General features: G+C 37.9%; 4 protein-coding genes across 5 annotated transcripts in view; all 4 read left to right on the forward strand.

Annotated features, from left to right (window-relative positions):
• Window positions 1-17,109, forward strand: part of cat (catalase) — a 39,202-nt gene extending 22,093 nt beyond the window's left edge. Inside the window, exons 10-11 of one of the 2 annotated variants that reach the window (XM_056598158.1) lie at window positions 16,270-16,400; window positions 16,450-16,553. In XM_056598158.1, coding sequence (XP_056454133.1) covers window positions 16,270-16,400; window positions 16,450-16,491 — 173 coding nt within the window. In that variant the 3' untranslated portion in view covers window positions 16,492-16,553. Of the gene's footprint in view, window positions 1-16,269; window positions 16,401-16,449; window positions 16,554-16,795 lie in introns of those variants that run through there. The other variant, XM_056598157.1, reaches the window with a different exon arrangement.
• On the forward strand, window positions 7,052-9,825 carry LOC130388705 (dispanin subfamily A member 2b-like). The gene is made up of 3 exons (XM_056598174.1): window positions 7,052-7,150; window positions 7,434-7,566; window positions 7,971-9,825. Exons 1-3 carry the CDS (start codon window positions 7,137-7,139, stop codon window positions 8,187-8,189), a joined length of 366 nt encoding a protein of 121 aa, XP_056454149.1. The 5' UTR covers window positions 7,052-7,136; the 3' UTR covers window positions 8,190-9,825.
• LOC130388697 (interferon-induced transmembrane protein 5-like) lies at window positions 12,935-15,718 on the forward strand. The gene is made up of 3 exons (XM_056598166.1): window positions 12,935-13,170; window positions 13,473-13,605; window positions 14,066-15,718. Exons 1-3 carry the CDS (start codon window positions 13,064-13,066, stop codon window positions 14,240-14,242), a joined length of 417 nt encoding a protein of 138 aa, XP_056454141.1. The 5' UTR covers window positions 12,935-13,063; the 3' UTR covers window positions 14,243-15,718.
• Window positions 17,110-17,824: 715 nt separating the features above from the next.
• On the forward strand, window positions 17,825-19,046 carry LOC130388700 (dispanin subfamily A member 2b-like). Its single transcript, XM_056598169.1, has 3 exons — window positions 17,825-18,011; window positions 18,282-18,414; window positions 18,874-19,046. The coding sequence occupies exons 1-3, from the start codon at window positions 17,905-17,907 to the stop codon at window positions 19,039-19,041; spliced, it is 408 nt and encodes a 135-aa protein (XP_056454144.1). The 5' UTR covers window positions 17,825-17,904; the 3' UTR covers window positions 19,042-19,046.
• Window positions 19,047-24,076: the final 5,030 nt, after the last annotated feature.

A 24,076-nucleotide genomic window follows, 5' to 3' on the forward strand; every position in this document is an offset into this window, starting at 1 on the left:
TGTGTCAGATGATCACACATTCTGACATGATATATCCATAATAAATCAAGTCACAGTTTTAACCCTGATGGCACATGGGGGCACCAAAGAGCTTAATTCATTTATTTTCCTTGAATCAAATGGAGAACGGGCTCATTGGATCAACAATAGCATTGGATTTTGACTAGAGTGTGACATGATCTATGGATCATTACCTTAATTTGCCAAACTTTTCCCTCAAGGTTATCAATAATCAGGTACACACTTATGGCTCTTTCTTTTATCCGGGACAGCCATTATGCTATAAAGAAGCCTGCCAGCACCGTTAAAGAAATCCACAAAACACTTCTGAATTTTTCTATTGAGGGAAAAGTTATATGAAATTAGATGCAAAGATGCAAAGGTTTTTGCAATGACACTTACCACTTGATTTGATCTACCGAGAAAACTAGCAAGCAATTTTTTCGTAAGCGAACTATTTGATCGTGTTAGATGAGGGGGGATTTTTTGGGGGGATTGCTTCATGTTACTGTCAAGTTGCATGTGGCTTGACGGCATGCAACTAGCTTCGGGAAAGTTGAACTTCTCAGCCCACCTCTGCGCCTCTGACAACCTCACCACACTCAGAACACACACACAAACGAGTCGATACTTGCTACGGTATCCATTTGCTCATACTTTCCTACTTCCCTGCCATTTCACCGGGATAAAAAAAAACAACGTAAAAGATGAGCTGTTGTTCAGGCTTTGGTTTAGGGCTACTGGGCACTTTGTAATTTTGCTATTGTGTAGAAGTGTTAACCAAATTATGGCTCTGTAAAGAGGAATGCTGATCCCTGACCCGCTTTACTCTGATAGAAACATGTGACTCGTACCGTGACCACATCTTTTGTTCCCCGCATCACATCGCTGTAGCCTATTTCACAGCGTGAATATCTATCCACTATCTTCAAACTAAATAATTTGCTATTGAGTTGTTGGATTATTTGTAGAAACCACCACAGGAGAGCTATGCTGCTATAAATGTCACTTTTCATTGTAAAAAAGGGGGAAGATCCCCACCTACCCATGCCAGACTTTAGAACGATCCTATTTCAGTCTCCACAACTGACTTTTTTTTTTGGACTCCTTAATTATTCATCCTCCTACTTTAATGAAAATGAATTCATAAGATGTTGGAAAAACGTTGAATGGATAGAGCAACGTCTGTATTTTGAACCGTGTTGAATCATACCGTCTGTATTTCATTTCTTAATTTATTTTGTAGGCCTACTAACCTTTTCCTCAGTGTGCTTACATGTAAAGCGTCCTTGAATTGGAGAAAATTGATATTGTTATAATTTTTTAGCTGGAAAGACATTTGAAATGACGAAACGTTAAGCGTATTGTCATTTCTTGAAACATCTTGAAACTCGCACAGAGAAGGTTTCGCAAGCGGCTTGCGAATCCTTTTCTGTGGGCGTTTCAAGATAGTAGGCCTAGTCACCTTTTGTTGTCGGTCTAGCTTTTGCATTTTGAACCACAGGGGCTTTAGTATGAAGGTATTATTGTAGCAAAAGTCTTTAGCACCTGTAACTGCAGAATTTGAATGCGTACACTAAAGTCACAGTAAATTTGAAGTCGTATATATTTATTTTGCATGTGTACTCTAAAGTCACAAATGTGTAACAGTACATTTGTAGTCGTAAAAAATATATATATATTTTTTATACCATTGTAAACACAAAATAGGGTCTACGAGTACGCTAATCTGTGTTACAGGTGCACAAATCCTTTTGCTACAATTATTGCAGCGCAGTTGTTGCAAAACACATTCGCACACCCGTGTTTCATAATCTGAGAACATGCCCAAAAGGGGTGCATTCGTAAACCCAAATTTGAACAACTGCATCAGAAGTTGCACATCTGTGAACGCTATGTTAATTCAGCATTTTAATGAGCGAGCACAAAACCATTTTACAACTGCTCGAATCTGCTCCTGCAAGTCTCAGCTGTGGGTTTTTTTGCAGGTTGTTTTGCAACACCCCTAGGTGGTAAATGTGTAGCAAAAGTATTCGTATCCGTAGATGACAGAGCGTCCGTGAGCGGGACAAAATAGTCCCGCCCATAATTTCCTAATCCAATGAAAGTCGCCGGCAGGGATGCATTTCTCAAATTACAGTGACGGCTGGTGGTGATTTTGGGTGGGTGGGCTAAAGAATGCATTACATTTATCAATACTTCACAGGGCTCCAGACGCCATGAGGTCACCTTTATATCTCTGTTCATAACTTTCATAATGTGAATGATTTTTAAACAAGATTAAGGTGTAGAGAAAGGCATGTCTTTATTTGAAGCTCAATTATAAATAGAAGAAAAATAAGGTGTTTAAAGTGCTTCACTGAGCTGAAATTGAACATTTCGAACTAAACCATTAAGCAAAATAAAACTTTTTTTGTGCTTAAAGTATTACACAATTAAAATGTTGACTGGTCTCCCTTTGCGCAAAATGCGGCTGTAGACGATCAAACACTCTTCGGTAGAGACGTCTGTGTCGCCGTCAATCATGAAGGACATGTAGGCCTATGTGGCGTTTCCGACGTCCGCAGCTGTCTTTTGCTTTAAGGTGTCGCCCATTATTAGGCCTACTGCAATGAATTGTGCACATGCCATCTCATTGCTATACGTCGGGTTGATGTTTAATCCATTTCTCTTCATGAGAATAATTTCAGATTTAAATTGAGAATGGCAACTCCTCTTTGGCAATGTTGTATGCAACATTAAATGAGATCATTTCCGATTCCTTAGAGAACCTTATTGTTACTGCCTGTCGCTGAAATGCAGCTTGGAGAGGGGCCACTATCTCTACACACTTGTCACGTCATGTTGGGTTATTTAGACAGCTTTTTAAATGTTTCGATACGAAACGTAGTTGACCCGCTTACAAATTTATTACCGGCCATATTCTGACCGCACTCCTGACAGTAAATCTGTACATCGTTTGGTTGATGTGTCCCCAATCTTTTCACTTCCAATTTTTCCTCCAAAGACATTAAAGAAAACCGATTAGAAAGTAAATAATCCACTTCATTAATTTTCATGCTAACGCCCGCCATACTGCACTTGCGCTACTGACTGTGCTGTGATTAGTCGAAGGTCACTGTACTGTAGCTACTGTGCTAGGTCAGCCTTTGGGCTAAACTAGTTTAGCCCAAATGGGAAGCATATGAAGGGGGCGTGTCAGGGCACCTGTCAATCAAACGTCAATGGAAGCTTACGCTACTGCGCTTGGGCTGAATACATTTAGCCCATTCACAGGAAAAAAACGAAGATATATATATCCTGGGTTTTTCTGTCACTTTTTGGTGCTGTTGCTCCTTTAGGTTCTACCAACATTTAAAACAATATGTTCTATGTTTTTAATAATATTTTTTTTATTTTCACTGTAAGAGGGATAGCCCTGTTAGCCCATTTATACCAGCCGTCCCTGACTGGGACCCATCGCGTGCCAGCCATGGAGCTATAAAGATCGCAGCATTCTCAGCGCGGCTACGTTTCTTTCTGGAGAAGTGAAGAGGGCGTCCTACTGAACGGAGGTGGGTATTCTACATTATGTAAAATGAAATGACTTAGTTCAAGTGAATTCTCCCCAAAGTATTGCATTAACATTTCTGAATTTTATGTTATGGCGACCATTAAAATACATTCAAGGACATTTGCGGCATGTTAATGAAATACTTTGGGGGGAATTCACTTGAACTAAGTCATTTCATTTAACATAATGTAGGATACCCATCTCCGTTCAGTAGGACGCCCTCTTCACTTCTCCAGAAAGAAACGTATCCCGCGCTGGGTATGCTGCGATCTTTATAGCTCCATGACTGGCACGCAGTGGGTCCCAGTGTAATTTGAGAAATGCATCCCTGCCGGCGATATTCATCGCCGGCAGGGATGAAAATCAGGAAATTATGGGCGGGACTATTTTGTCCCGCTCACGGACGCTCTGTCATCTACGGATACGAATACTTTTGCTACACATTTACCACCTAGGGGTGTTGCAAAACAACCTGCAAAAAAACCCACAGCTGAGACTTGCAGGAGCAGATTCGAGCAGTTGTAAAATGGTTTTGTGCTCGCTCATTAAAATGCTGAGTTAACATAGCGTTCACAGATGTGCAACTTCTGATGCATTTGTTCAAATTTGGGTTTACGAATGCACACCTTTTGGGCATGTTCTCAGATTATGAAACACGGGTGTGCGAATGTGTTTTGCACCAACTGCGCTGCAATAATTGTAGCAAAAGGATTTGTGCACCTGTAACACAGATTAGCGTACTCGTAGACCCTATTTTGTGTTTACAATGGTATAAAAAAAATATTTTTTTTTTTTACGACTACAAATTACTGTTACACATTTGTGACTTTAGAGTACACATGCAAAATAAATATATACGACTTCAAATTGACTGTGACTTTCGTGTACGCATTCAAATTCTGCAGTTACAGGTGCTAAAGACTTTTGCTACAATAATACCTTCATAGATATACTCCAGACAAAATATAATGCGCAAAACTAATGAAAATTTCGGCTCTCAGCAGTGTATACAGCTCAGCGCCGGTTGTATAGCATGGCTCACTCGGACCCGATATGAGGAGAGAGAGAGAGATTCGTCTTGACTTTGCGAGTTTACTATGCAACTTGTTTCGTCTCAGATTGAAACAAAGGTTTATTTCCTGGTTGAAGATTTTCATATTGATGATTTTCATTTCAAACATCTGCATTTCTTTTAAGTTCAATTAACAGTTATGCAGGTAGGCCTTAGGGCTCTTTTGAGACTTAAGTCATCCTTCATGACAGACAAATTTGTTCACTAAGTGTCACTACGTCACAAAAAGTCTACATGGCTACATATACTTGTCACTCAGTACACAGATACTGAGTACAAGTTCTGTTTGCTGTTTCTTGCAGGTCATGAATTTGGTGAGGAGTGTAGCTGGCTGGCTGCGGACGAGGAAGTAGGGAAATATATATATTGCCCTAAATATAACCATACATTTATATTTTTTGTTTTTATCTATGGCTGTGTGAAAAAGTCTATTGTCTAATATGAGAATGCATATCTGTTCAGACCTGTAATTCATCTCTTACACTTTTTCTCGCAGCTACAGATAAAAAAAATTCAATTCTCTATTTATGGTTTCACAATGACTGCGTCACAGTTGAAACAAATGAGTTTCAGCTCTAATGCTGCTACTGTCTGTAATATGTTTCTATTTAGATTTGTCAGGATATTTTGTTATTATTGTCCGAGTCTGGTTTTAACTAATGCTGGGCTTACACCGAAAGATTTGGAGTTACCAGACTAAAAACTGCAAGAGAGAATTTAGCGTTGGATCAAGTGTGATATTTAAGAAGGGTTTTGTAGATGCGTAGATGTGGGGGTTGGAGATGCAGCGACCGCAACTTCCTGTTCAGGTTTCTCCAGCAGAACACACTTGTCAGCAGCACAAGAGATACAAACTTGAAAAACAAAAACAAAAAAAAGCAACAACTGCTATTTGCAGTGCTGTACTATTATTCGGATGTATGAACTTGATTCAATTGTTTTAATAAAGTACATACAGGGTTCTTCCCATTCGTCCCGTCCCACCCCTAGTGCTGATAATGTAGTGGGCTGGTCTGGACAGAAAATGCCAGGGCTGAATTTTTGTCCCAGTCCACCCCTGTATACTGCATATATCTATATATATTTTTTCTTTTGTCCATGACATTTTGTTCCTTGGTCTTGTTCTTCCAGAACTCCAATTCTGATGCTCGGTTTGAACTGCAGCAGATCGTCTTGACCTACATGCCTAAATGCATTGAGTTGCTGCCATGTGATTGGCAAATTTGCGTTAACGAGCAGTTGGACAGGTGTACCTAATAAAGTGACCGGTGAGTGTGTATACAGTATACTGCATAAATCTATTTTTTTTTTTCTATGACCATGACATTTTGTTTCTTGGTCTTGTTCTTCCAGAACTCCAATGTGCACGTCTACACCCGTCCTACAGCCATTAATGCCTCCGCAAAAATGTGAGGTCATATATCTTGACCAGGTAGCACGCCCAAGATGGCTTCCGCAGTAACTGATTTCCACCAGTTTAAAGAAATATATCTTGTACTAATAATAATGTAACCAATCTGGGCTTAATAACAATGTCAAAGAAAAAAATTTAAGAATATTTTGTAATCATTTTCTACTTGTATGCCCTTATTATTGCCTGTTTGTTTTACATTATTTTGCTCTGTGCAAGGAAAATCTGACATTAAAGCAGTGCCTTTTACTATAGCTCTACATTTTGAAGAGCTGATGAGGGGCTTTTGCTAGTCCAGGTGTGTTTTGTTTTGGTCTCATGCATTCCTTTGACTGCTGGCTATTGCTATAGATCACAATGAAGGAGAACTATGAGGCTCAATCACAACACTATTTTATAAGAAAGATGGGTGAGCCAAAATAGCTGATAACCGCTTTGCAAATATATGATTGCAAACAAACCTAATTGAGACAATTCTCAAATTCTTCTCTCTAATGGTTGGTATAACTTGTACTGTGGATGGAAAGTTACAATAAAACGTTTGAAGGGAAGTAGAAGGGACGTCAGTTTTTGTAGCTTTGTGTTTTTTGGTTAGGTTTCTTTCGTTTTATCTGGGCTTAAAAATAAGTCAGAACGGCAGAACAACAAGGGGATTCAATTGTACAGCCAAAGTCGCGATAACTTTTAGTAGGCCTACTGTAAAACTCTTAGTCAATGTTATTTACGGTAATCAAACAAACTTATCAAACCAAAATGACAAATTATTTCATCATTACTGAATCAATTACTAACATTAAACCTAACATTTCATACTTCTATGCTTCAATAATGGATATGCTTTTTTTCTGTTTATTTTATAAAATGTAGGAAAATAAAATATTGGTGCAAAACCACAACAAGAACAGTTTGAAAGCCAGGAATGACCAATTTATTGCACTTAATTATTTTGGGTTTTATGATGCGTGACGTGGACATGGGTGGGTGTTTTTCTTCTCAAAGGACATGATAAAAGCACACTGCTTCTTGCGCTGCCTACTTCACTTCATGAAGCGGAGATAGGCCTACTGTCAGCACGTCCATCAGCCCCGCAACTACAAGAAATGCAATATAACAGGTATATCATCGTATTGAATGTATTTATTTATATATATATATATGTAATTGTTTATAATTATTTATTTATTTTTTTACAACCATCTGTTGTTGATTGTAGTTATCCCTGTAAAAATGTGGTCAAAAACGTATACTTTAAAATTAAAATGTAAAAGTCTATACAGATGTTTTGTGAAAATCCTATTTGTGGGCTATGAATTCTTTATTCATCTTTCAATTCATCAAGAATAAAATAGAGATTACTTTCCAATATAAGTCTCTTCCATTGTTCTGTGTTGGTCCAGGGACCCAGACACTGTTGTGACCATCGTCAACCCTGTGGAGCATCCCAGAGACTATGTGGTATGGTCCATCTGCAGCTTCTTCCACGCAAACCCCTTTTGCCTCGGACTGGCGGCGCTGATCTTCTCAATCAAGGTAGGCCTTTGCTTTGTTACGCTTTAAAGATGCGGTAGATACGATTGAAGCGCTATACTTTGAGTGCAATTGGTTAGAAATATTATGTTTAAAATGTTTTGCGAGCGAAATGCTCAGGGACAAAGTCTGTTCTGGTTATGCGCCTGGCTCTGTCATTTAGATTTGAGGCAGCTCCCAGTGTACTTCCAACCATTCGGGAAACACGTCTTGCCTGTCAATCTCAAACACTTTCTCAATTGTGGACATAGGAAGGGAGCATGTAGGGTGTCTTTGCAACACTGGAATCTTACATACAGCAACTTTATTGAAAAATCAAATTCACATCACATTTTTGACGACATGGCCATAGACCTCTATTATAACATTCACTCGTTCATCTTTCTTTTCTTTTCTCTTTGTCGCAGGCAAGGGACATGAAGGTGATGGGAGACCTGCAGAGAGCCAAGGGGTACAGCAAGTGGGCTCTGGGCCTCAACGTGGCCGCGCTGATCAGTCTTGTTTTGATTGTCTTTTGTCTTATTATTTATTTAAGCGTTGTAGCCGTTCAGGTTAGGAACGCTGTCCTTGAGAACTATCGCTTTGAGCACAACAACCGCAATAGCTATCCTTATGGGAGTGGCTAGGAACATGACCCTACCAATGTCAAGAAGTTAATTGCCCCTATGCCAAAAACAATAATGAAGCTGAATTTAATTAAATTACCCAGTAATGCGCTTTGCATCAGCACAGCAAAATAAATATTAGTCGTTATTTTAAGCCACCTTTCAGAAATAAGTGGATTCGAAAATAGTTTCAGCAGCCGCCCAAGCGAGCTCTCCAAGTTAATGATGCATAATGTCCTTAAAATAACCCCTGGGTAGACCACCAAAGCACTTGATGACAGTAGTCCAGATGCAGCGGAAGACCATTATGGTTACAATTTTCAATTTAATGTAGGCCTATATTATACTTAAGAAATAGATCGGGGAAAGATATGTAAAAAATACTTTTTCTAGCTCTTGCAACATTAAGGCACTTCATCTGAATGGGGGTCTTTGGCTGAATGTACTGAATGTTACTACACTTTGCATAAAAAATTCAGCTAAAATAAATGTTTTACAATGTAACATGGTTTTAAATAATACATGCGCTATTTGTCTGGTTATAGTATCAGAGAGTACAGTCGCTAGTGGTGCCGAGATGATGCCTCATGAAACGTCAAAGCCTCGCAGCCAGATGAACCATCAAAGTGGTTCGACCTCGAAGCTTCAAATGAGTAGGCTACGCTAGGGACACCTAGTGGTGAATGAAATTATGATGAAAGAAAGAGTTTCCTGTGATGATGTGATGTTTGCTTCGTACAACATCAAATCGTTTAAGAATTAAAGTCATTTCAGTGATACGTGTGAGTGTGCCGTTCATAAATATCTCCCGAGCTCATGGTAGAGAACAAATCATTTGTCAAAGATTTTAAGTCATCCCGGGCAAAATAGATTGTCTTACAACTACAGTAGCCTACTAATAATTGTAATAATATAACTGCATGATGACTGAGAATGAGTGTGATTAATTACATAGCCATAAAAGTGATCTTGGAACTGGGTAGGGTCTTCTTTTTGTAAAAATGAGCCAATTGTGAACCCATATCGCGGAACAGCCCGAGATGAAGCCTCGAACGTCACACGCTACGTCATTTCGCCTATGTGAATCCTACTCGATACGGAGCTTCGCTGGGGGAGGAGCCGAGGTACTCGACACACGCCCCGATGCCTCGACGCAAACCATAACATCACTAACAGTCGCTCTAACCTTTGTAGTAATGGCGGCCTGTGGCAATGTTGAACTTCAAGTGCCAATTATGGCGCCACCTATGTGTTATCCTATCCCATCCTTTGAATCCCCTTAATCATTTTGAAAGTTCTACAAGCCTACCAATTTTTATAACTTTCATGGAGTAAGATAATAAATATACTTGCAAGCAACAATGATAATGTCCTACAGTATGACGGCTATAGCCTAATGAATACATGATAGTAATCATTATTTGCCTTCATGCCATGATACAGAACATGGTTAGTCGAGGCGATTCGAACCAGCAACCCCATGGTCATGTGGCAGACACCATACCACTACACAGACATGTAGACATGTAGCCATGTAGACAGACAAGAGCAGATTAGACCATTTATTTTGGAGCAGTCTTCCATGTGTCGAGTTATTGGTCGATAGGGTCACATGTCATATGCCTCAAAAAATCGATATGATGAAATATATATATTTTCGGAAACGATTTGATTTGGATTTTTATTTTTTTTTGTGAACGACCTGATTAGCTAAAACATTTATTTAACTTTATTTTAGTACTTTTCTTTGTTCTATTTACAAATGTTGCAAGTGGCAATAATTATTTAAATTATTCGTGAGATTTTCTGTTGCATACAAATTTGTTAAGGTGCCATAATAAATAGCAAACTAGTCATTACCTAACCCTTTGTTAATATTTGTTAATTGTTACTAAAATATCTATTTGGCACAAGTTAATAGTTTTTTCATCATTAATTAAATATTAGTTGTTTGCATACAATCTGTATGTTAATGTTTATAAGAAAACAATCTATTAACTAATATTGCATTAATATTTATTAATAGTTAACTAAATGTATTTTTGGCACTAATTAACAGTTATTTCTTACATTATTTAAATATAAAATGTTTATTTACAAAATATATGTTATATAAAAGTTAATGACATATTATTATTTAACTAATTGTGCTTCTGCCTATCCCAATATGAACCACTCCTCATAGGACTCTTACAATGAAGTTGGTTAGGCTTAATTAATATATTAGTAATATATAACTATCAGTATAGGGGACCCTTATAATAAAGTTGGTTAAGCTTAATTAATATATTAGTAATATATAACTATCAGTATGGGGGACCCTTATAATAAAGTTGGTTAAGCTTAATTAATATAAAATATATAACTATCAGTATAGGGGACCCTTATAATAAAGTTGGTTAAGCTTAATTAATATATTAGTAATATATAACTATCAGTATGGGGGACCCTTATAATAAAGTTGGTTAAGCTTAATTAATATATTAGTAATATATAACTATTTGTATGGGGGACCCTTATAATAAAGTTGGAACAGTAATTATTAATAAAGAAAGAAAGGGAGGGAGAGAGCGAGAGACAGTGTGACAAAGAGTGTGAGAAAAAGAGAGGGAGGGAGAGAGCATGAGAAAGACAGAGTGAGAGACAGGCAATATTTCTTAACCATGGTTAAGAAATATTGCCTGTCTCTCACTCTGTCTTTGCAAACTGGGTTATTTTTTTAACCCAGTTTGCGTGTTTTTTTTCAAGTGTGCACACTTGAAAAAAAACACGCAAACTGGGTTAAAAAAATAATAATTATGCTCTCTTTGCATACGGGATTAATTTGCTTTGTTTTATCGAGGAGTTGATAAAAACTGTTGCCAGCTCTGCAATGCCCCGATTGTATGCTTTCAGGACCTTCTTGTATCTTCTTATCACTTCAAAATGGCCAAGGGCTGCAAGGAGCAAATCATAAAGAAAAACTACATTATGGACGGTACATAAAAATGTGTGTTCACAACAGTGCTATGAGTTGAAATGCTTATTGTATCATTATGTGGCAGCATACAAGACAAGACAGAATAACACCTAGCTCCTTTAAATAGTTTGTCCACTTTATGTTAGGGTAGAATTAAAGGGATACGTCACCATTAGGGGAATTAGGCCTACACAAATTTTCCACTTTCCCTCGAGTTAAGTAGCCTAATTGAGATTTACCTTTCTCCAGTTCATCCAGCCGTTCTGAGTCTGACTGAGTCAGTAAAAGATGAGCTGTTGTTCAGGCTTTTGTTTAGGGCTGCTGGGTACTTTGTAATTTTGCTATTGTAGAAGCATTAACCAAATGATGGCTCTGTAAAGAGGAATGCTGATCCCTGACCCAATTTACTCTGATAGAAACATGTGACTCGTACCGGTGACCACATCTTTTGTTCCCCGCATCCCATCGCTGTAGCCTATTTCACAGCGGGAAAATCTGTTGAATATCCACCATCTTCAAAGTAAATAATTTGCTATTGAGTTGTTGGATTATTTGTAGAGACCACCACAGGAGAGCTATGCTGCTATAAATGTCACTTTTCATTGTAAAAAAGGGGGAAGATCCCCACCTACCCATGCCAGACTTTAGAACGATCCTATTTCAGTCTCCACAACTGACTTTTTTTTTGGACTCCTTAATTATTCATCCTCCTACTTTAATAAAAATGAATTCATAAGATGTTGGAAAAACGTTGAATGGATAGAGCAACGTCTGTATTTTGAACCGTGTTGAATCATACCGTCTGTATTTCATTTCTTAATTTATTTTGTACTAACCTTTTACTCAGTGTGCTTACATGTAAAGCGTCCTTGAATTGGAGAAAATTGATATTGTTATAATTTTTTAGCTGGAAAGACATTTGAAATGACGATACGCTAAGCGTATTGTCAAGACTTGAAACATCTTGAAACTCGCACAGAGAAGGTTTCGCAAGCGGCTTGCGAATCCTTTTCTGTGGGCGTTTCAAGATAGTAGTCACCGTTTGTTTTCGGTCTAGCTTTTGCATTTTGAACCACAGGGGCTTTAGGGGAAAGATGTGGTCAGGATAGCACAGCAATCACTGAATTAAAAAAAGAGAAAGATCTTAAAATTTACTTCATTCATCCCAGGTGGGTGTCAAAGCAGAAGTAGAGGAGAATTTTTTTTTTACATTTTGAAGAGCTGTTGAGGGGCTTTTGCTAGTCCAGGGGTGTTTTGTTTTGGTCTCATACATTCCTTTGACTGCTGGCTATTGCTATAGATCACAATGAAGGAGAACTATGAGGCTCAATCACAACACTATTTTGTAAGAAAGTGGGGTGAGCCAAAATAGCTGATAACCGCTTTGAAAATATATGATGGCAAACAAACATTGTGACAATTCTCATATTCTTCTCTCTAATGGTTGGTATAACTTGTTGTACTGTCGATGGAAAGTTACAATAAACCGTCTGAAGGGAAGCAGAAGGGATGTCAGTTTTTGTAGCTTTGTGGTTTTTGGTTAGGTTTCTTTTGAATTATGTCTGGGTTAAAAAATAGGTCAGAATGGCAGACCAACAAGGGGATTCAATTGTACAGCCAAAGTCGCAATAACTTTTTGTACTGTAAAACTCTTCGTCTATGTTATTTATGGTAATCAAACAAACTTATCAAACCAAAATGACCCATCAATTCATGATTACTGAATCCATTACCTAACATTTCATACTTCTATGTTTCCATAATGGATATTCTTTTTTTCTGTTTATTTTATAAAATGTAGGAAAATAAAATATTGGTGCAAAACCACAACAAGAACAGTTGGAGAGCCAGGAATGACCAATCAATTGCACTTAATTATTTTTTGGTTCATGATGTGACGTGGACATGGGTAGGTGTTTTTCTTCTCCAAACGGACATGATAAAAGCACACTGCTTCTTGCGCTGGCCTACTTTACTTCATAAAGAGGAGATACTGTCAGCACGTCCATCAGCCCCGCAACTACAAGAAATGCAATATAACAGGTATAACATCGTTTTGAATGTATTTATTTATATATATATATATATATATATATATATATATATATATATATGTAATTGTTTATAGATGTTTTTTATTTTTTACAATCAGCTATTGTTGATTGCATGTTATCCCTGTAAAAATGTGGTCAAAAACGTATACTTATTAAATTAAAATGTAAAAGTCTGTACAGATGTTTTGTGAAAATCCTATTTGAATTCTTTATTCATCTTTCAATTCATCAAGAATACAATAGAGATTACTTTCCAATATAAGACACTTCCATTGTTCTGTGTTGGTCCAGGGACCCAGACACTGTTGTGACCATCGTCAACCCTGTGGAGCATCCCAGAGACTATGTGGTATGGTCCATCTGCAGCTTCTTCCACGCAAACCCCTTTTGCCTCGGACTGTTGGCGCTGATCTTCTCATTCAAGGTAGGCCTTTGCTTTGTTACGCTTTAAAGATGCGGTAGATACGATTGAAGCGCTTTACTTTGAGTGCAATTGGTTAGAAATATTATGTTTAAAATGTTTGCGAGCGTAATGCTCAGTGACAAAGTCTGTTCTGGTTACGCGCCTGGCTCTGTCATTTAGATTTGAGGCAGCTCCAAGTGTACTTCCAACCATTCGGGAAACACGTCTTGCTAGTCAACCTCAAACACTTTCTCAATTGTGGACATAGGAAGGGAGCATGTAGGGTGTTTTTAGGGGTTGATTCTTTTCAGAATCTTGCGCTTTTCTGCTCTTTTCTTTGCAATACTGGAATCTTACATATATTTATTGAAAGATCAAATTCCTGTAAATTCACATCACATTTTCGACGACATGGCCGTAGACCTCTATTTGAACATAGCATTCACTCGTTCATCTTTTTTTTCTTTTCTCTTTGTCGCAGGCAAGGGACATGAAGGTGATGGGAGACCTGCAGAGAGCCAAGGGGTACAGCAAGTGGGCTCTGGGCCTCAACGTGGCCGCGCTGATCAGTCTTGTTTTGATTGTCTTGATTCTTGTAATTGTTTTGATAATTAATGCCGTTGCAGATGCCAATAGTCGCTATCGCAATCACTACTAGGGCCAAGAAACCAGTTAATTGCCCCTGTACCAAAAATAATAATGAAGCTATATTGAATTGAATTACCAAGTAATGCGCTTTGTAACCATCAGCACAGCAAAATGAATATCCGTCATTAATTTACGCCACCCAGAATTTAGTTGATTTGAAAATAGTTTTAGCAGCCGCCCCAGCGAGCTCTCCAAGTTAATGATGCATAATGTCTATAAAATAACCCATGGGTAGTCCACCAAAGCACTTGGTGACAGACAGCAGTCCAGATGCAACGGAAGACCATCATGGTTACGGTTTTAATTTAATGTAGGCCTATATTATAATTAGGAATTGAATCGGGGCAAGAAATGCCAAAAATAGCCTCATACTTTTTCTAGCTCTTGTAACGTTAAGGCACTTAATTTGAATTAGGGTAGTATCTTTGGCTGAATGTACTGAATGTTACTACACTTTGCATAAAAGCTTCAGCTAAAATAAATGTTTGACAATGTAACATGGTTTTAAATAATACATGCGCTATTTGTGATCCAATGCAATGGTCTTTTACATAACAGCTTCAGCTGAGTCAGAGAATGAGACCGAGTGGGAGATGGAGGCTGGTTCGACGGCGGTCGTGGCAGGGCCCCATGCAGGGGCTAGGACAGGTCTAGCAATGCCACTGCAAAGGTCTTTATGAGTTATTATATGCAAATTAGTTATTTCAACTGTGGACATGCGGCATTACAATGACAAGCTGCAAGCTGTGACTACGCTTACATTAAAGTAACATCATGACAATGTGTCCGCATTAGAGCCTGATACCGAAAATGATGTGAAAATACAGAAGTTATCCTTTAACAAAGACGCATTCTGAATGGAAATACATCAGAGGAACCATCAGGCGTCTTCCCTGAGCAAAAGACACAGAGTGTTGCTCTCCAAAAGATAGGTTTCCACCCACAGCAGGGAAGGGACAGACAGAGGAGAAGAAACTACAGTAGCAGAGATTGGAACAGACAGGGACGAGACAGAGTGAACATTTGTGAACAAAAACGACAGGTGTCCCATTCATTTCTTTTATACACAAAATACTTTATTCTTATAATACAATTTCCAGTTACCTGTTTGATTCTAACTGAATTATTTCTGCCTCATAGTACCTTAATAAATCCATTGTTAAAATGTAAAGTATCAACAAAAACTCATGCATTCGCTCCTATAAGTGATTATTGACCAATATGCATGATTATAATAATCTATGCTTAACGTGTGCATACGTATAGCCATACAAGTATACTATACTCACTAACAAAGTGGTTCACATTGTTTGTGGCTATAATCCTTTCAGGAAAACCTGGTTATAGTCAGGGGCGTAGCACAAAATTCTGGGGCCGATAACGGAGGTAGTTGAGAATGGGGTTTCATCTTGCGTGTTTAAATGTTTGTGCTCACCATTCTTGGAAAATAAATTAGTCAGAACCTGACTTCCTTCATTTAGTCCTTTCTCCCTGTCTTTCTTCACCTTTCTCCTCTGAGAGCCAGACTTCAATTTATTTTCAATGTGGCTGTGACATATTGCCGCATCTCTATCCAGATTTAAGAGTTCACCGTAAGCGAGGTGCGTTTCGCGGTGAATTCAGCTGTGTGGACAGAACCTTTTTGAGCTTTTTGAAAGGGGTGTTCAGAGACAGTGGCGGACTCTGCACGGGGGTCGGAAAAAGTACACGCCACTCTTAAATGCCCTCAAGAGTGGCGTATACGAGAGAAAGTGCCTTATTGGCTGCCCTTTACATGTGAAAAAAAATTATTGGGTGCCCCTTCATAAAATAAATTATAATGATGAGCCCAGAACAACATTTGGAACATTTGATAATGTGCCTCAATGAGTGTCGTCTTAATGGCCTTACAGTGCCTCCATCATAGCTTTTTGCACGCTGGTTGGGATGATATACAGATGATATCGGAGCGTTGCCCAAAATTCTTTAAAAACTGTAGATTGAACACACAACAAATATTTGGAGTGCCCTTTTTAATCTGACCGATGTGTTTTCAAGGCGGAGCTCCAAACTACTTCCCCAACAGCTTCAGTGCCCCTGACTGCCAGCCTTGCTTCCTGGAGTCAAAGTTCAAGGTGTCCCCAGACGTAACACGTTACAACAGCGCCAACGATGACAATTACACGCAGGTGTGTGTGTGCGTGAGGTACCTAAGTGCTGTGTGCTTGGGTGTGGCAGGCGGGGACCTTCTACAGCGAGGTTCTGAGTGAGGAGGAGTGACGGAGACTTTGTCAGAACCTGGCCGGAGCCCTGAAGGGAGCCCAGGTCTTCATCCAGGAACGCATGGTGGGGCCACACATACTTTAGTCCCACTTCACCTTCCTGTTTCAGGACAGATTTCAACCCCAAGGTTCACCTTGCAGTCCCATTTCTTGCAATGCTAAAACGATCAATCAATGGGGTGCATCTCCATCAGTCCATTGAGGTAGTTTAAAAATATTTTTTTTATTATATATATAACATATATCTATATATTTTTTTTCTTTTGTCCATGACATTTTGTTTCTTGGTCTTGTTCTTCCAGAACTCCAATGTGCACGTCTACACCCGCCCTACAGCCATTAACGCCTCCGCAAAAATGTGAGGTCATATATCTTGACCAGGTAGCACGCCCAAGATGGCTTCCGCAGTAACTGATTTCCACCAGTTTAAAAATATATATCTTGTACTAATAATAATGTAACCGATCTGGGCTTAATAACAATTCTATTCTAGCATTTCACTGAAAAGGAATAGCTTCTTAACAGATATTCCAAATCGAAAAACAATGATTATATGAAGACTTTCTGCATTTTGTCCAGTCAAACTATATCCAATCCCTGGTAAGCAGCCAGTCTTCATGTAGGCCTATTACTACAGAGACATCAGTCTAAAGTTATATATTTAAAATTTCTAAACACAATTGTTTTACTTACCCAAATACTATGTATAATACATTTGCTACTATGTATTTCAATGGCTTGGTTTATACACTGGATGCATTGTTAAACCTGTACTAAAATGAATTGATTAGTCTATATGATGGGGTTAAGCTCTTGAAACCTGATCAATACTGTCAAAGAAAAACTTTGAAAATATATGATGGCAAACGAACATTGTGACAATTCTCATATTCTTCTCTCTAATGGTTGGTATAACTTGTTGTACTGTCGATGGAAAGTTACAATAAACCGTCTGAAGGGAAGCAGAAGGGATGTCAGTTTTTGTAGCTTTGTGGCTTTTGGTTATGTTTCTTTTGAATTATGTCTGGGTTAAAAAATAGGTCAGAATGGCAGACCAACAAGGGGATTCCATTGAACAGCCAAAGTCGCAATAACTTTTTGTACTGTAAAACTATTCGTCAATGTTATTTATGGTAATCAAACAAACTTATCAAACCAAAATGACACATCATTTCATGATTACTGAATCCATTACTAATATTAAACCTAACATTTCATACTTCTATGTTTCAATAATGGATATTCTTTTTTTCTGTTTATTTTATAAAATGTAGGAAAATAAAATATTGGTGCAAAACCACAACAAGAACAGTTTGAAAGCCAGGAATGACCAATAAATTGCACATAATTATTTTGGGTTTTATGATGTGTGACGTGGACATGGGTAGGTGTTTTTCTTCTCCAAACGGACATGATAAAAGCACACTGCTTCTTGCGCTGGCCTACTTTACTTCATAAAGAGGAGATGCTGTCAGCACGTCCATCAGCCCCGCAACTACAAGAAATGCAATATAACAGGTATATCATCGTTTTGAATGTATTTATTTATATATATATATATATATATATATATATATATATATATATATATATATATATATATGTAATTGTTTATAGATGTTTTTTATTTTTTACAATCATCTATTGTTGAAAGTCTGTAGCCTACAGATGTTTTGTGAAAATCCTATTTGTGGGCTGTGAATTATTTATTCATCTTTCAATTCATCAAGAATACAATAGAGATTACTTTCCAATATAAGACACTTCCATTGTTCTGTGTTGGTCCAGGGACCCAGACACTGTTGTGACCATAGTCAACCCTGTGGAGCATCCCAGAGACTATGTGGTATGGTCCATCTGCAGCTTCTTCCACTTAAACCCCTTTTGCCTCGGACTGTTGGCGCTGATCTTCTCATTCAAGGTAGGCCTTTGCTTTGTTACGCTTTAAAGATGCGGTAGATACGATTGAAGCGCTATACTTTGAGTGCAATTGGTTAGAAATATTATGTTTAAAATGTTTGCGAGCAAAATGCTCAGTGACAAAGTCTGTTCTGGTCACGCGCCTGGCTCTGTCATTTAGATTTGAGCCCAGTGCACTTCCAACTATTCGGGAAATACGTCTTGCTTGTCAATCTCAAACACTTTCTCAATTGTTGACATAGGAAGGGAGCATGTGGGGTGTTTTTAGGGGTTGATTCTTTTCAGAATCTTGAATTTTTCTGTTTTTTTCTTTGCAACACTGGAATCTTACATACAGCAACTTTATTGAAAAATCTAATGGCTGTAAATTCACATCACATTTTCGACGACATGGCCGTAGACCTCTATTTGAACACAGCATTCACTCGTTCACCTTTTTTTTCTTTTCTCTTTGTCGCAGGCAAGAGACATGAAGGTGACTGGAGACCTGCAGAGAGCCAGGGAATACGGCAATTGTGCTCTGGGCTTCAACGTGGCCGCGCTGATCATTCTTATTTTGACTATCTTGATTCTTGTAATTGTTTTTGGAATTATACCCTTTTCCAGATACCTGTTTAATTCTTATTGAATTATTTCTGCCTCACAGTACCTTAATAAATCCATTGTTAAAATGTAACTCTTAACATTTTGTTACCATTAAAGATACAGTGGTTGTCTCGTTTACGGCCGCATTCACCCGGAAGGTTGGACAGAGCCAGAAAACAGACAAGTTCAGGAACGCATTGTGTTGACTGGAGAAACACCTCATGATGTCACGTCCAACTAATGATTCATTCCTGATACACAGCCCGTTTAACTCTTTAAAATATAATTTTGTCCTTCTGGCATGGAGACCAGGATGTTGCTGGCAGAAAGGAGATAGACGGCGACGGCGGTAGACGTAAGGTTAGCTCCCTGTGACACTGGAGCCGGTTGTCAACCCGAATGGTTAAGGTGATTATCTGGTCGAAGTTCAAATGACGGTCCCAGGACACCAGCTCATCTTTGTGTTCAAAGATATATATTACCTGCTCTGTGCCCTGGATTATAACAAATGCAGTATTATACTCTTTCCCAGTTTAGATCTTTAAACCAGTAATACAACCCATACGCCCCTGGTGTAAGACTGTGGCTAAAGTTGACCAAGGTCACGCATTACACCGAAAGCATTTCTCAATCAGTATTCATACTGTGAGAGTTTCACCATTGAAAATAAGACATTTTCCACTTCATGTTAAGGCCACCACTACCGCTGCCGGACAACTCAAACTGCACCTCTCAGCCCGACCACATTTCCTGTCATGGTTTCATCTCTTTCTTTTCTCCTCATACCTTCACAAACAGGAAATGTGGTAGGGCTGAGAAGTGAGAAGTGTATGACTTTGTTCAACTTTGGCCACAGTCTCAAACCAGGTGCCTTTTATGGGTTGAATTACTGCTTTAAAGTAAAGGACAGGATTTGTGTATAATCTAGGGCACAGAGCAGGTAATATAATGCAGTCATACACTGTAATTTTTTTTTATAAATTGGGTTTTCATGTCAACTCAAACTTAAAAGAATATTTCAGACAGCTGTGCCAACATTCATACAGTTGTACCAACTAAATTTAAAGTTGAGACAACTCATTTCGTGTCTCCTTCTTCTTCTCCCTCTCTCCCTCTCCTCCTACCTCCCTCTCCCACTCCTCCTCTCCCTCTCTCCCTTGCATCCTTCTCCTCCTCCTCTCTCTCCTCCCAAATCTAGTTGTACACACTAAGAATTCTAAGTCAATATAATGTTGAATCATTCATGCTTAAAAACTTCCATTTTGAGTTTGTCTTACAAAGGTAATCCTATTTACATTTACACAAACGGACAATAAACCAGCTTTTTCATTTTAAACCATTTTGCAAATTTATTTCTAACCATGAGGGTGATAAAAATCTTTTTAACGTTAACATTATAAACATAAACAGCCCTTGCTACCACATCCAAAGCAAAAAATTCAAGTCAATTTCAGTACAGTTTAATTACAAAATGTGTACTTGTAATGAAATGAATAATAACAGATGAATAAATAATGCCAGCAGACAGATCACTTTACTGCAGGGCTTATCTGACCACAAACAAGCTCCAGTTTATCTGCTGTGTGTGTGTGTGTGTGTGTGTGTGTGTGTGTGTGTGTGTGTGTGTGTGTGTGTGTGTGTGTGTGTGTGTGTGGGTGTGGGTGGGTGTGTGTGTGTGTGTGTGTGTGTGTGGGTGTGTGTGTGTGTGTGTGTGGATGCGCGCACGTGGTTGTGTTTGTGGGTGCGCGCGCGCTCTGGTGTCAACCAGTAAAAGGACACATGTCTCAGAGAGCAGGGGGAAACACAACAAACTAAAAATGTAGGCCAACAGTGTTACCCCTTATGTTGTTGGTCATGAAGACCAATAAAAAACAACAGTGTTACCCCTTGTATTTTATTTGACAAGGACAATTATTTATTTATTTTCAAATATGTTTTTTTTCATGACGACCAATAAAATACGACAGTGTTACCCCTTATGTTTTTTTCATGAAACCGATAAAAAACAAGTGGTTTTTTTTTTTGTTGTTTTTTCATGACAAACAATAAAAAACAACAGTGTTACCCCTTATGTTTTTTTTCATGACGACCAATAAAAAAAACACAGTGTTACCCCTTATGTTTTTTTTCATGACGACCAATAAAAAAAACAACAGTGTTACCCCTTATGTTTTTTTTCATGACGACCAATAAAAAACAACAGTGTTACCCCTTTTGTTTTTTTTCATGACGACCAATAAAAACGACAGTGTCACCCCTTATGTTTTTTTTCATGACGACCAATAAAAAACAACTTTTATTTTATTTGACAAAGACAACAGTGTTACCCCTTATGTTTATTTTCATGACGACTAATGAAAAAACAGTGTTACCCCTTATGTTTTTTTCATGAGGACCAATAAAAAAACAACAGTGTTACCCCTTATGTTTTTTTTCATGACGACCAATAAAAAAAACAACAGTGTTACCCCTTATGTTTTTTTTCATGACGACCAATAAAAAACAACAGTGTTACCCCTTTTGTTTTTTTTCATGACGACCAATAAAAACGACAGTGTCACCCCTTATGTTTTTTTTCATGACGACCAATAAAAAAACAACAGTGTTACCCCTTATGTTTTTTTTCATGACGACCAATAAAAACAACAGTGTTACCCCTTATGTTTTTTTTCATGACAACCAATAAAAAACAACTTTTATTTTATTTGACAAAGACAACAGTGTTACCCCTTATGTTGTTGGTCATGAAGACCAATAAAAAACAACAGTGTTACCCCTTATGTTTTTTTTCATGACGACCAATAAAAAACAACAGTGTTACCCCTTATGTATTTTTTCATGACAACCAATAAAAAACGGCAGTGTTAACCCCGTCAACGTTTTTTGCAGGGATCCGAACCTGAGCTGTTTAGAGGATTAACCACCGAACTTAACAATGCACCATCAAGACACAGATTACAGTAAACACAATGGTTATACTTGACTTTATAATTCGCATGAAATGGAGTTAAGCATCTTCCAACAGAGGGCATCAACCGGACTTGAACCCCGGTCTCCAGGGGGTTAGCTCACAGCTCTGTCCACTTCCCACTGAGATTTACAATTTAAATATGTCTGTGGTTATATATGAACGCAATAGACATGATAGCATTACGTTTCAAATTAAAGATATTGTGTTTTCCACAGAAATTGAGCCGCGGTCGCCAGTGGTTTAGGCATAGTACACTCCACTGCACCACTGAGGCGATGACAATCCACAATAATCAATCATCAATAAAGAGGATATACAAGACATTAAAATGTGTGTCTGTATTTCTATTATTTCCCTTATTTTTTTTTTAATGACGACCAATAAAAACAACAGTGTTACCCCTTATGTTTTTTTTCATGACGACCAATAAAAACAACAGTGTTACCCCTTATGTTTTTTTTCATGACGACCAATAAAAACAACAGTGTTACCCCTTATGTTTTTTTTCATGACGACCAATAAAAAACAACAGTGTTACCCCTTATGTATTTTTTCATGCCAACCAATAAAAAACGACAGTGTTAACCCCGTCAACGTTTTTTGCAGGGATCCGAACCTGAGCTGTTTAGAGGATTAACCACCGAATTTAACAATGCACCATCAAGACACAGATTACAGTAAACACAATGGTTATACTTGACTTTATAATTCGCATGAAATAGAGATAAGCATCTTCCAACAGAGGGCATCAACCGGACATGAACCCCGGTCTCCAGGGGGTTAGCTCACAGCTCTGTCCACTTCCCACTGAGATTTACAATTTAAATATGTCTGTGGTTATATATGAACGCAATAGACATGATAGCATTACGTTTCAAATTAAAGATATTGTGTTTTCCACAGAAATTGAGCCGCGGTCGCCAGTGGTTTAGACATAGTACACTCCACTGCACCACTGAGGCGATGACAATCCACAATAATCAATCATCAATAAAGAGGATATACAAGACATTAAAATGTATGTCTGTATTTCTATTATTTCCCTTATGTTTTTTTTCATGACGACCAATAAAAAAACAACAGTGTTACCCCTTATGTTTTTTTTCATGACGACCAATAAAAAACAACAGTGTTACCCCTTATGTTTTTTTTCATGACGACCAATAAAAAAACAACAGTGTTACCCCTTATGTTTTTTTTCATGACGACCAATAAAAAACAACAGTGTTACCCCTTATGTTTTTTTTCATGACGAACAATAAAAAACAACAGTGTTACCCCTTATGTTTTTTTTCATGACGACCAATAAAAAAACAACAGTGTTACCCCTTATGTTTTTTTTCATGACGACCAATAAAAAACAACAGTGTTACCCCTTATGTTTCTTTTCATGACGACCAATAAAAAAACAACAGTGTTACCCCTTATGTTTTTTTTCATGACGACCAATAAAAAACAACAGTGTTACCCCTTATGTTTTTTTTCATGACGACCAATAAAAAACAACTGTGTTACCCCTTATGTTTTTTTTCATGACGACCAATAAAAAAACAACAGTGTTACCCCTTATGTTGTCTTTCATAACGACCAATAAAAAACGACTTTTATTTTATTTGACAAAGACAACAGTGTTACACTGTGTTTTTTTTCATGACGAACAATAAAAAACAACAGTGTTACCCCTTATGTTTTTTTTCATGACGACCAATAAAAAAACAACAGTGTTACCCCTTATGTTTTTTTTCATGACGACCAATAAAAAACAACAGTGTTACCCCTTATGATTTTTTCATGACGACCAATAAAAAAACAACAGTGTTACCCCTAATGTTTTTTTTCATGACGACCAATAAAAAACGACTTTTATTTTATTTGACAAAGACAACAGTGTTACCCCTTATGTTGTTGGTCATGAAGACCAATAAAAAACAACAGTGTTACCCCTTATGTTTTTTTACATGACGACCAATAAAAAACAGTGTTACCCCTTATGTTATTTTCATGACGACCAATAAAAAAACAACAGTGTTACCCCTTATGTTTTTTTTCATGACTTCCAATAAAAAAACAACAGTGTTACCCCTGTCAACGTTTTTGCCGGGGTCCG

The sequence above is a fragment of the Gadus chalcogrammus genome, chromosome 9 (genome assembly GCF_026213295.1).
Source record: "Gadus chalcogrammus isolate NIFS_2021 chromosome 9, NIFS_Gcha_1.0, whole genome shotgun sequence".
NCBI lineage: Eukaryota > Metazoa > Chordata > Actinopteri > Gadiformes > Gadidae > Gadus > Gadus chalcogrammus.

Bases quoted from the DNA above. Each gene is read 5' to 3' on its own strand.
- LOC130388705 (XM_056598174.1), top strand. The intron at 7,567-7,970 runs GTAGGCCTTTGC...TCTTTGTCGCAG, and splicing joins CGCTGATCTTCTCAATCAAG to GCAAGGGACATGAAGGTGAT.
- LOC130388697 (XM_056598166.1), top strand. From the start codon at position 13,064: ATGATAAAAGCACACTGCTTCTTGCGCTGGCCTACTTTACTTCATAAA. The intron at 13,171-13,472 runs GTATAACATCGT...GTGTTGGTCCAG, and splicing joins CAAGAAATGCAATATAACAG to GGACCCAGACACTGTTGTGA. The intron at 13,606-14,065 runs GTAGGCCTTTGC...TCTTTGTCGCAG, and splicing joins CGCTGATCTTCTCATTCAAG to GCAAGGGACATGAAGGTGAT.
- LOC130388700 (XM_056598169.1), top strand. From the start codon at position 17,905: ATGATAAAAGCACACTGCTTCTTGCGCTGGCCTACTTTACTTCATAAA. The intron at 18,012-18,281 runs GTATATCATCGT...GTGTTGGTCCAG, and splicing joins CAAGAAATGCAATATAACAG to GGACCCAGACACTGTTGTGA. The intron at 18,415-18,873 runs GTAGGCCTTTGC...TCTTTGTCGCAG, and splicing joins CGCTGATCTTCTCATTCAAG to GCAAGAGACATGAAGGTGAC.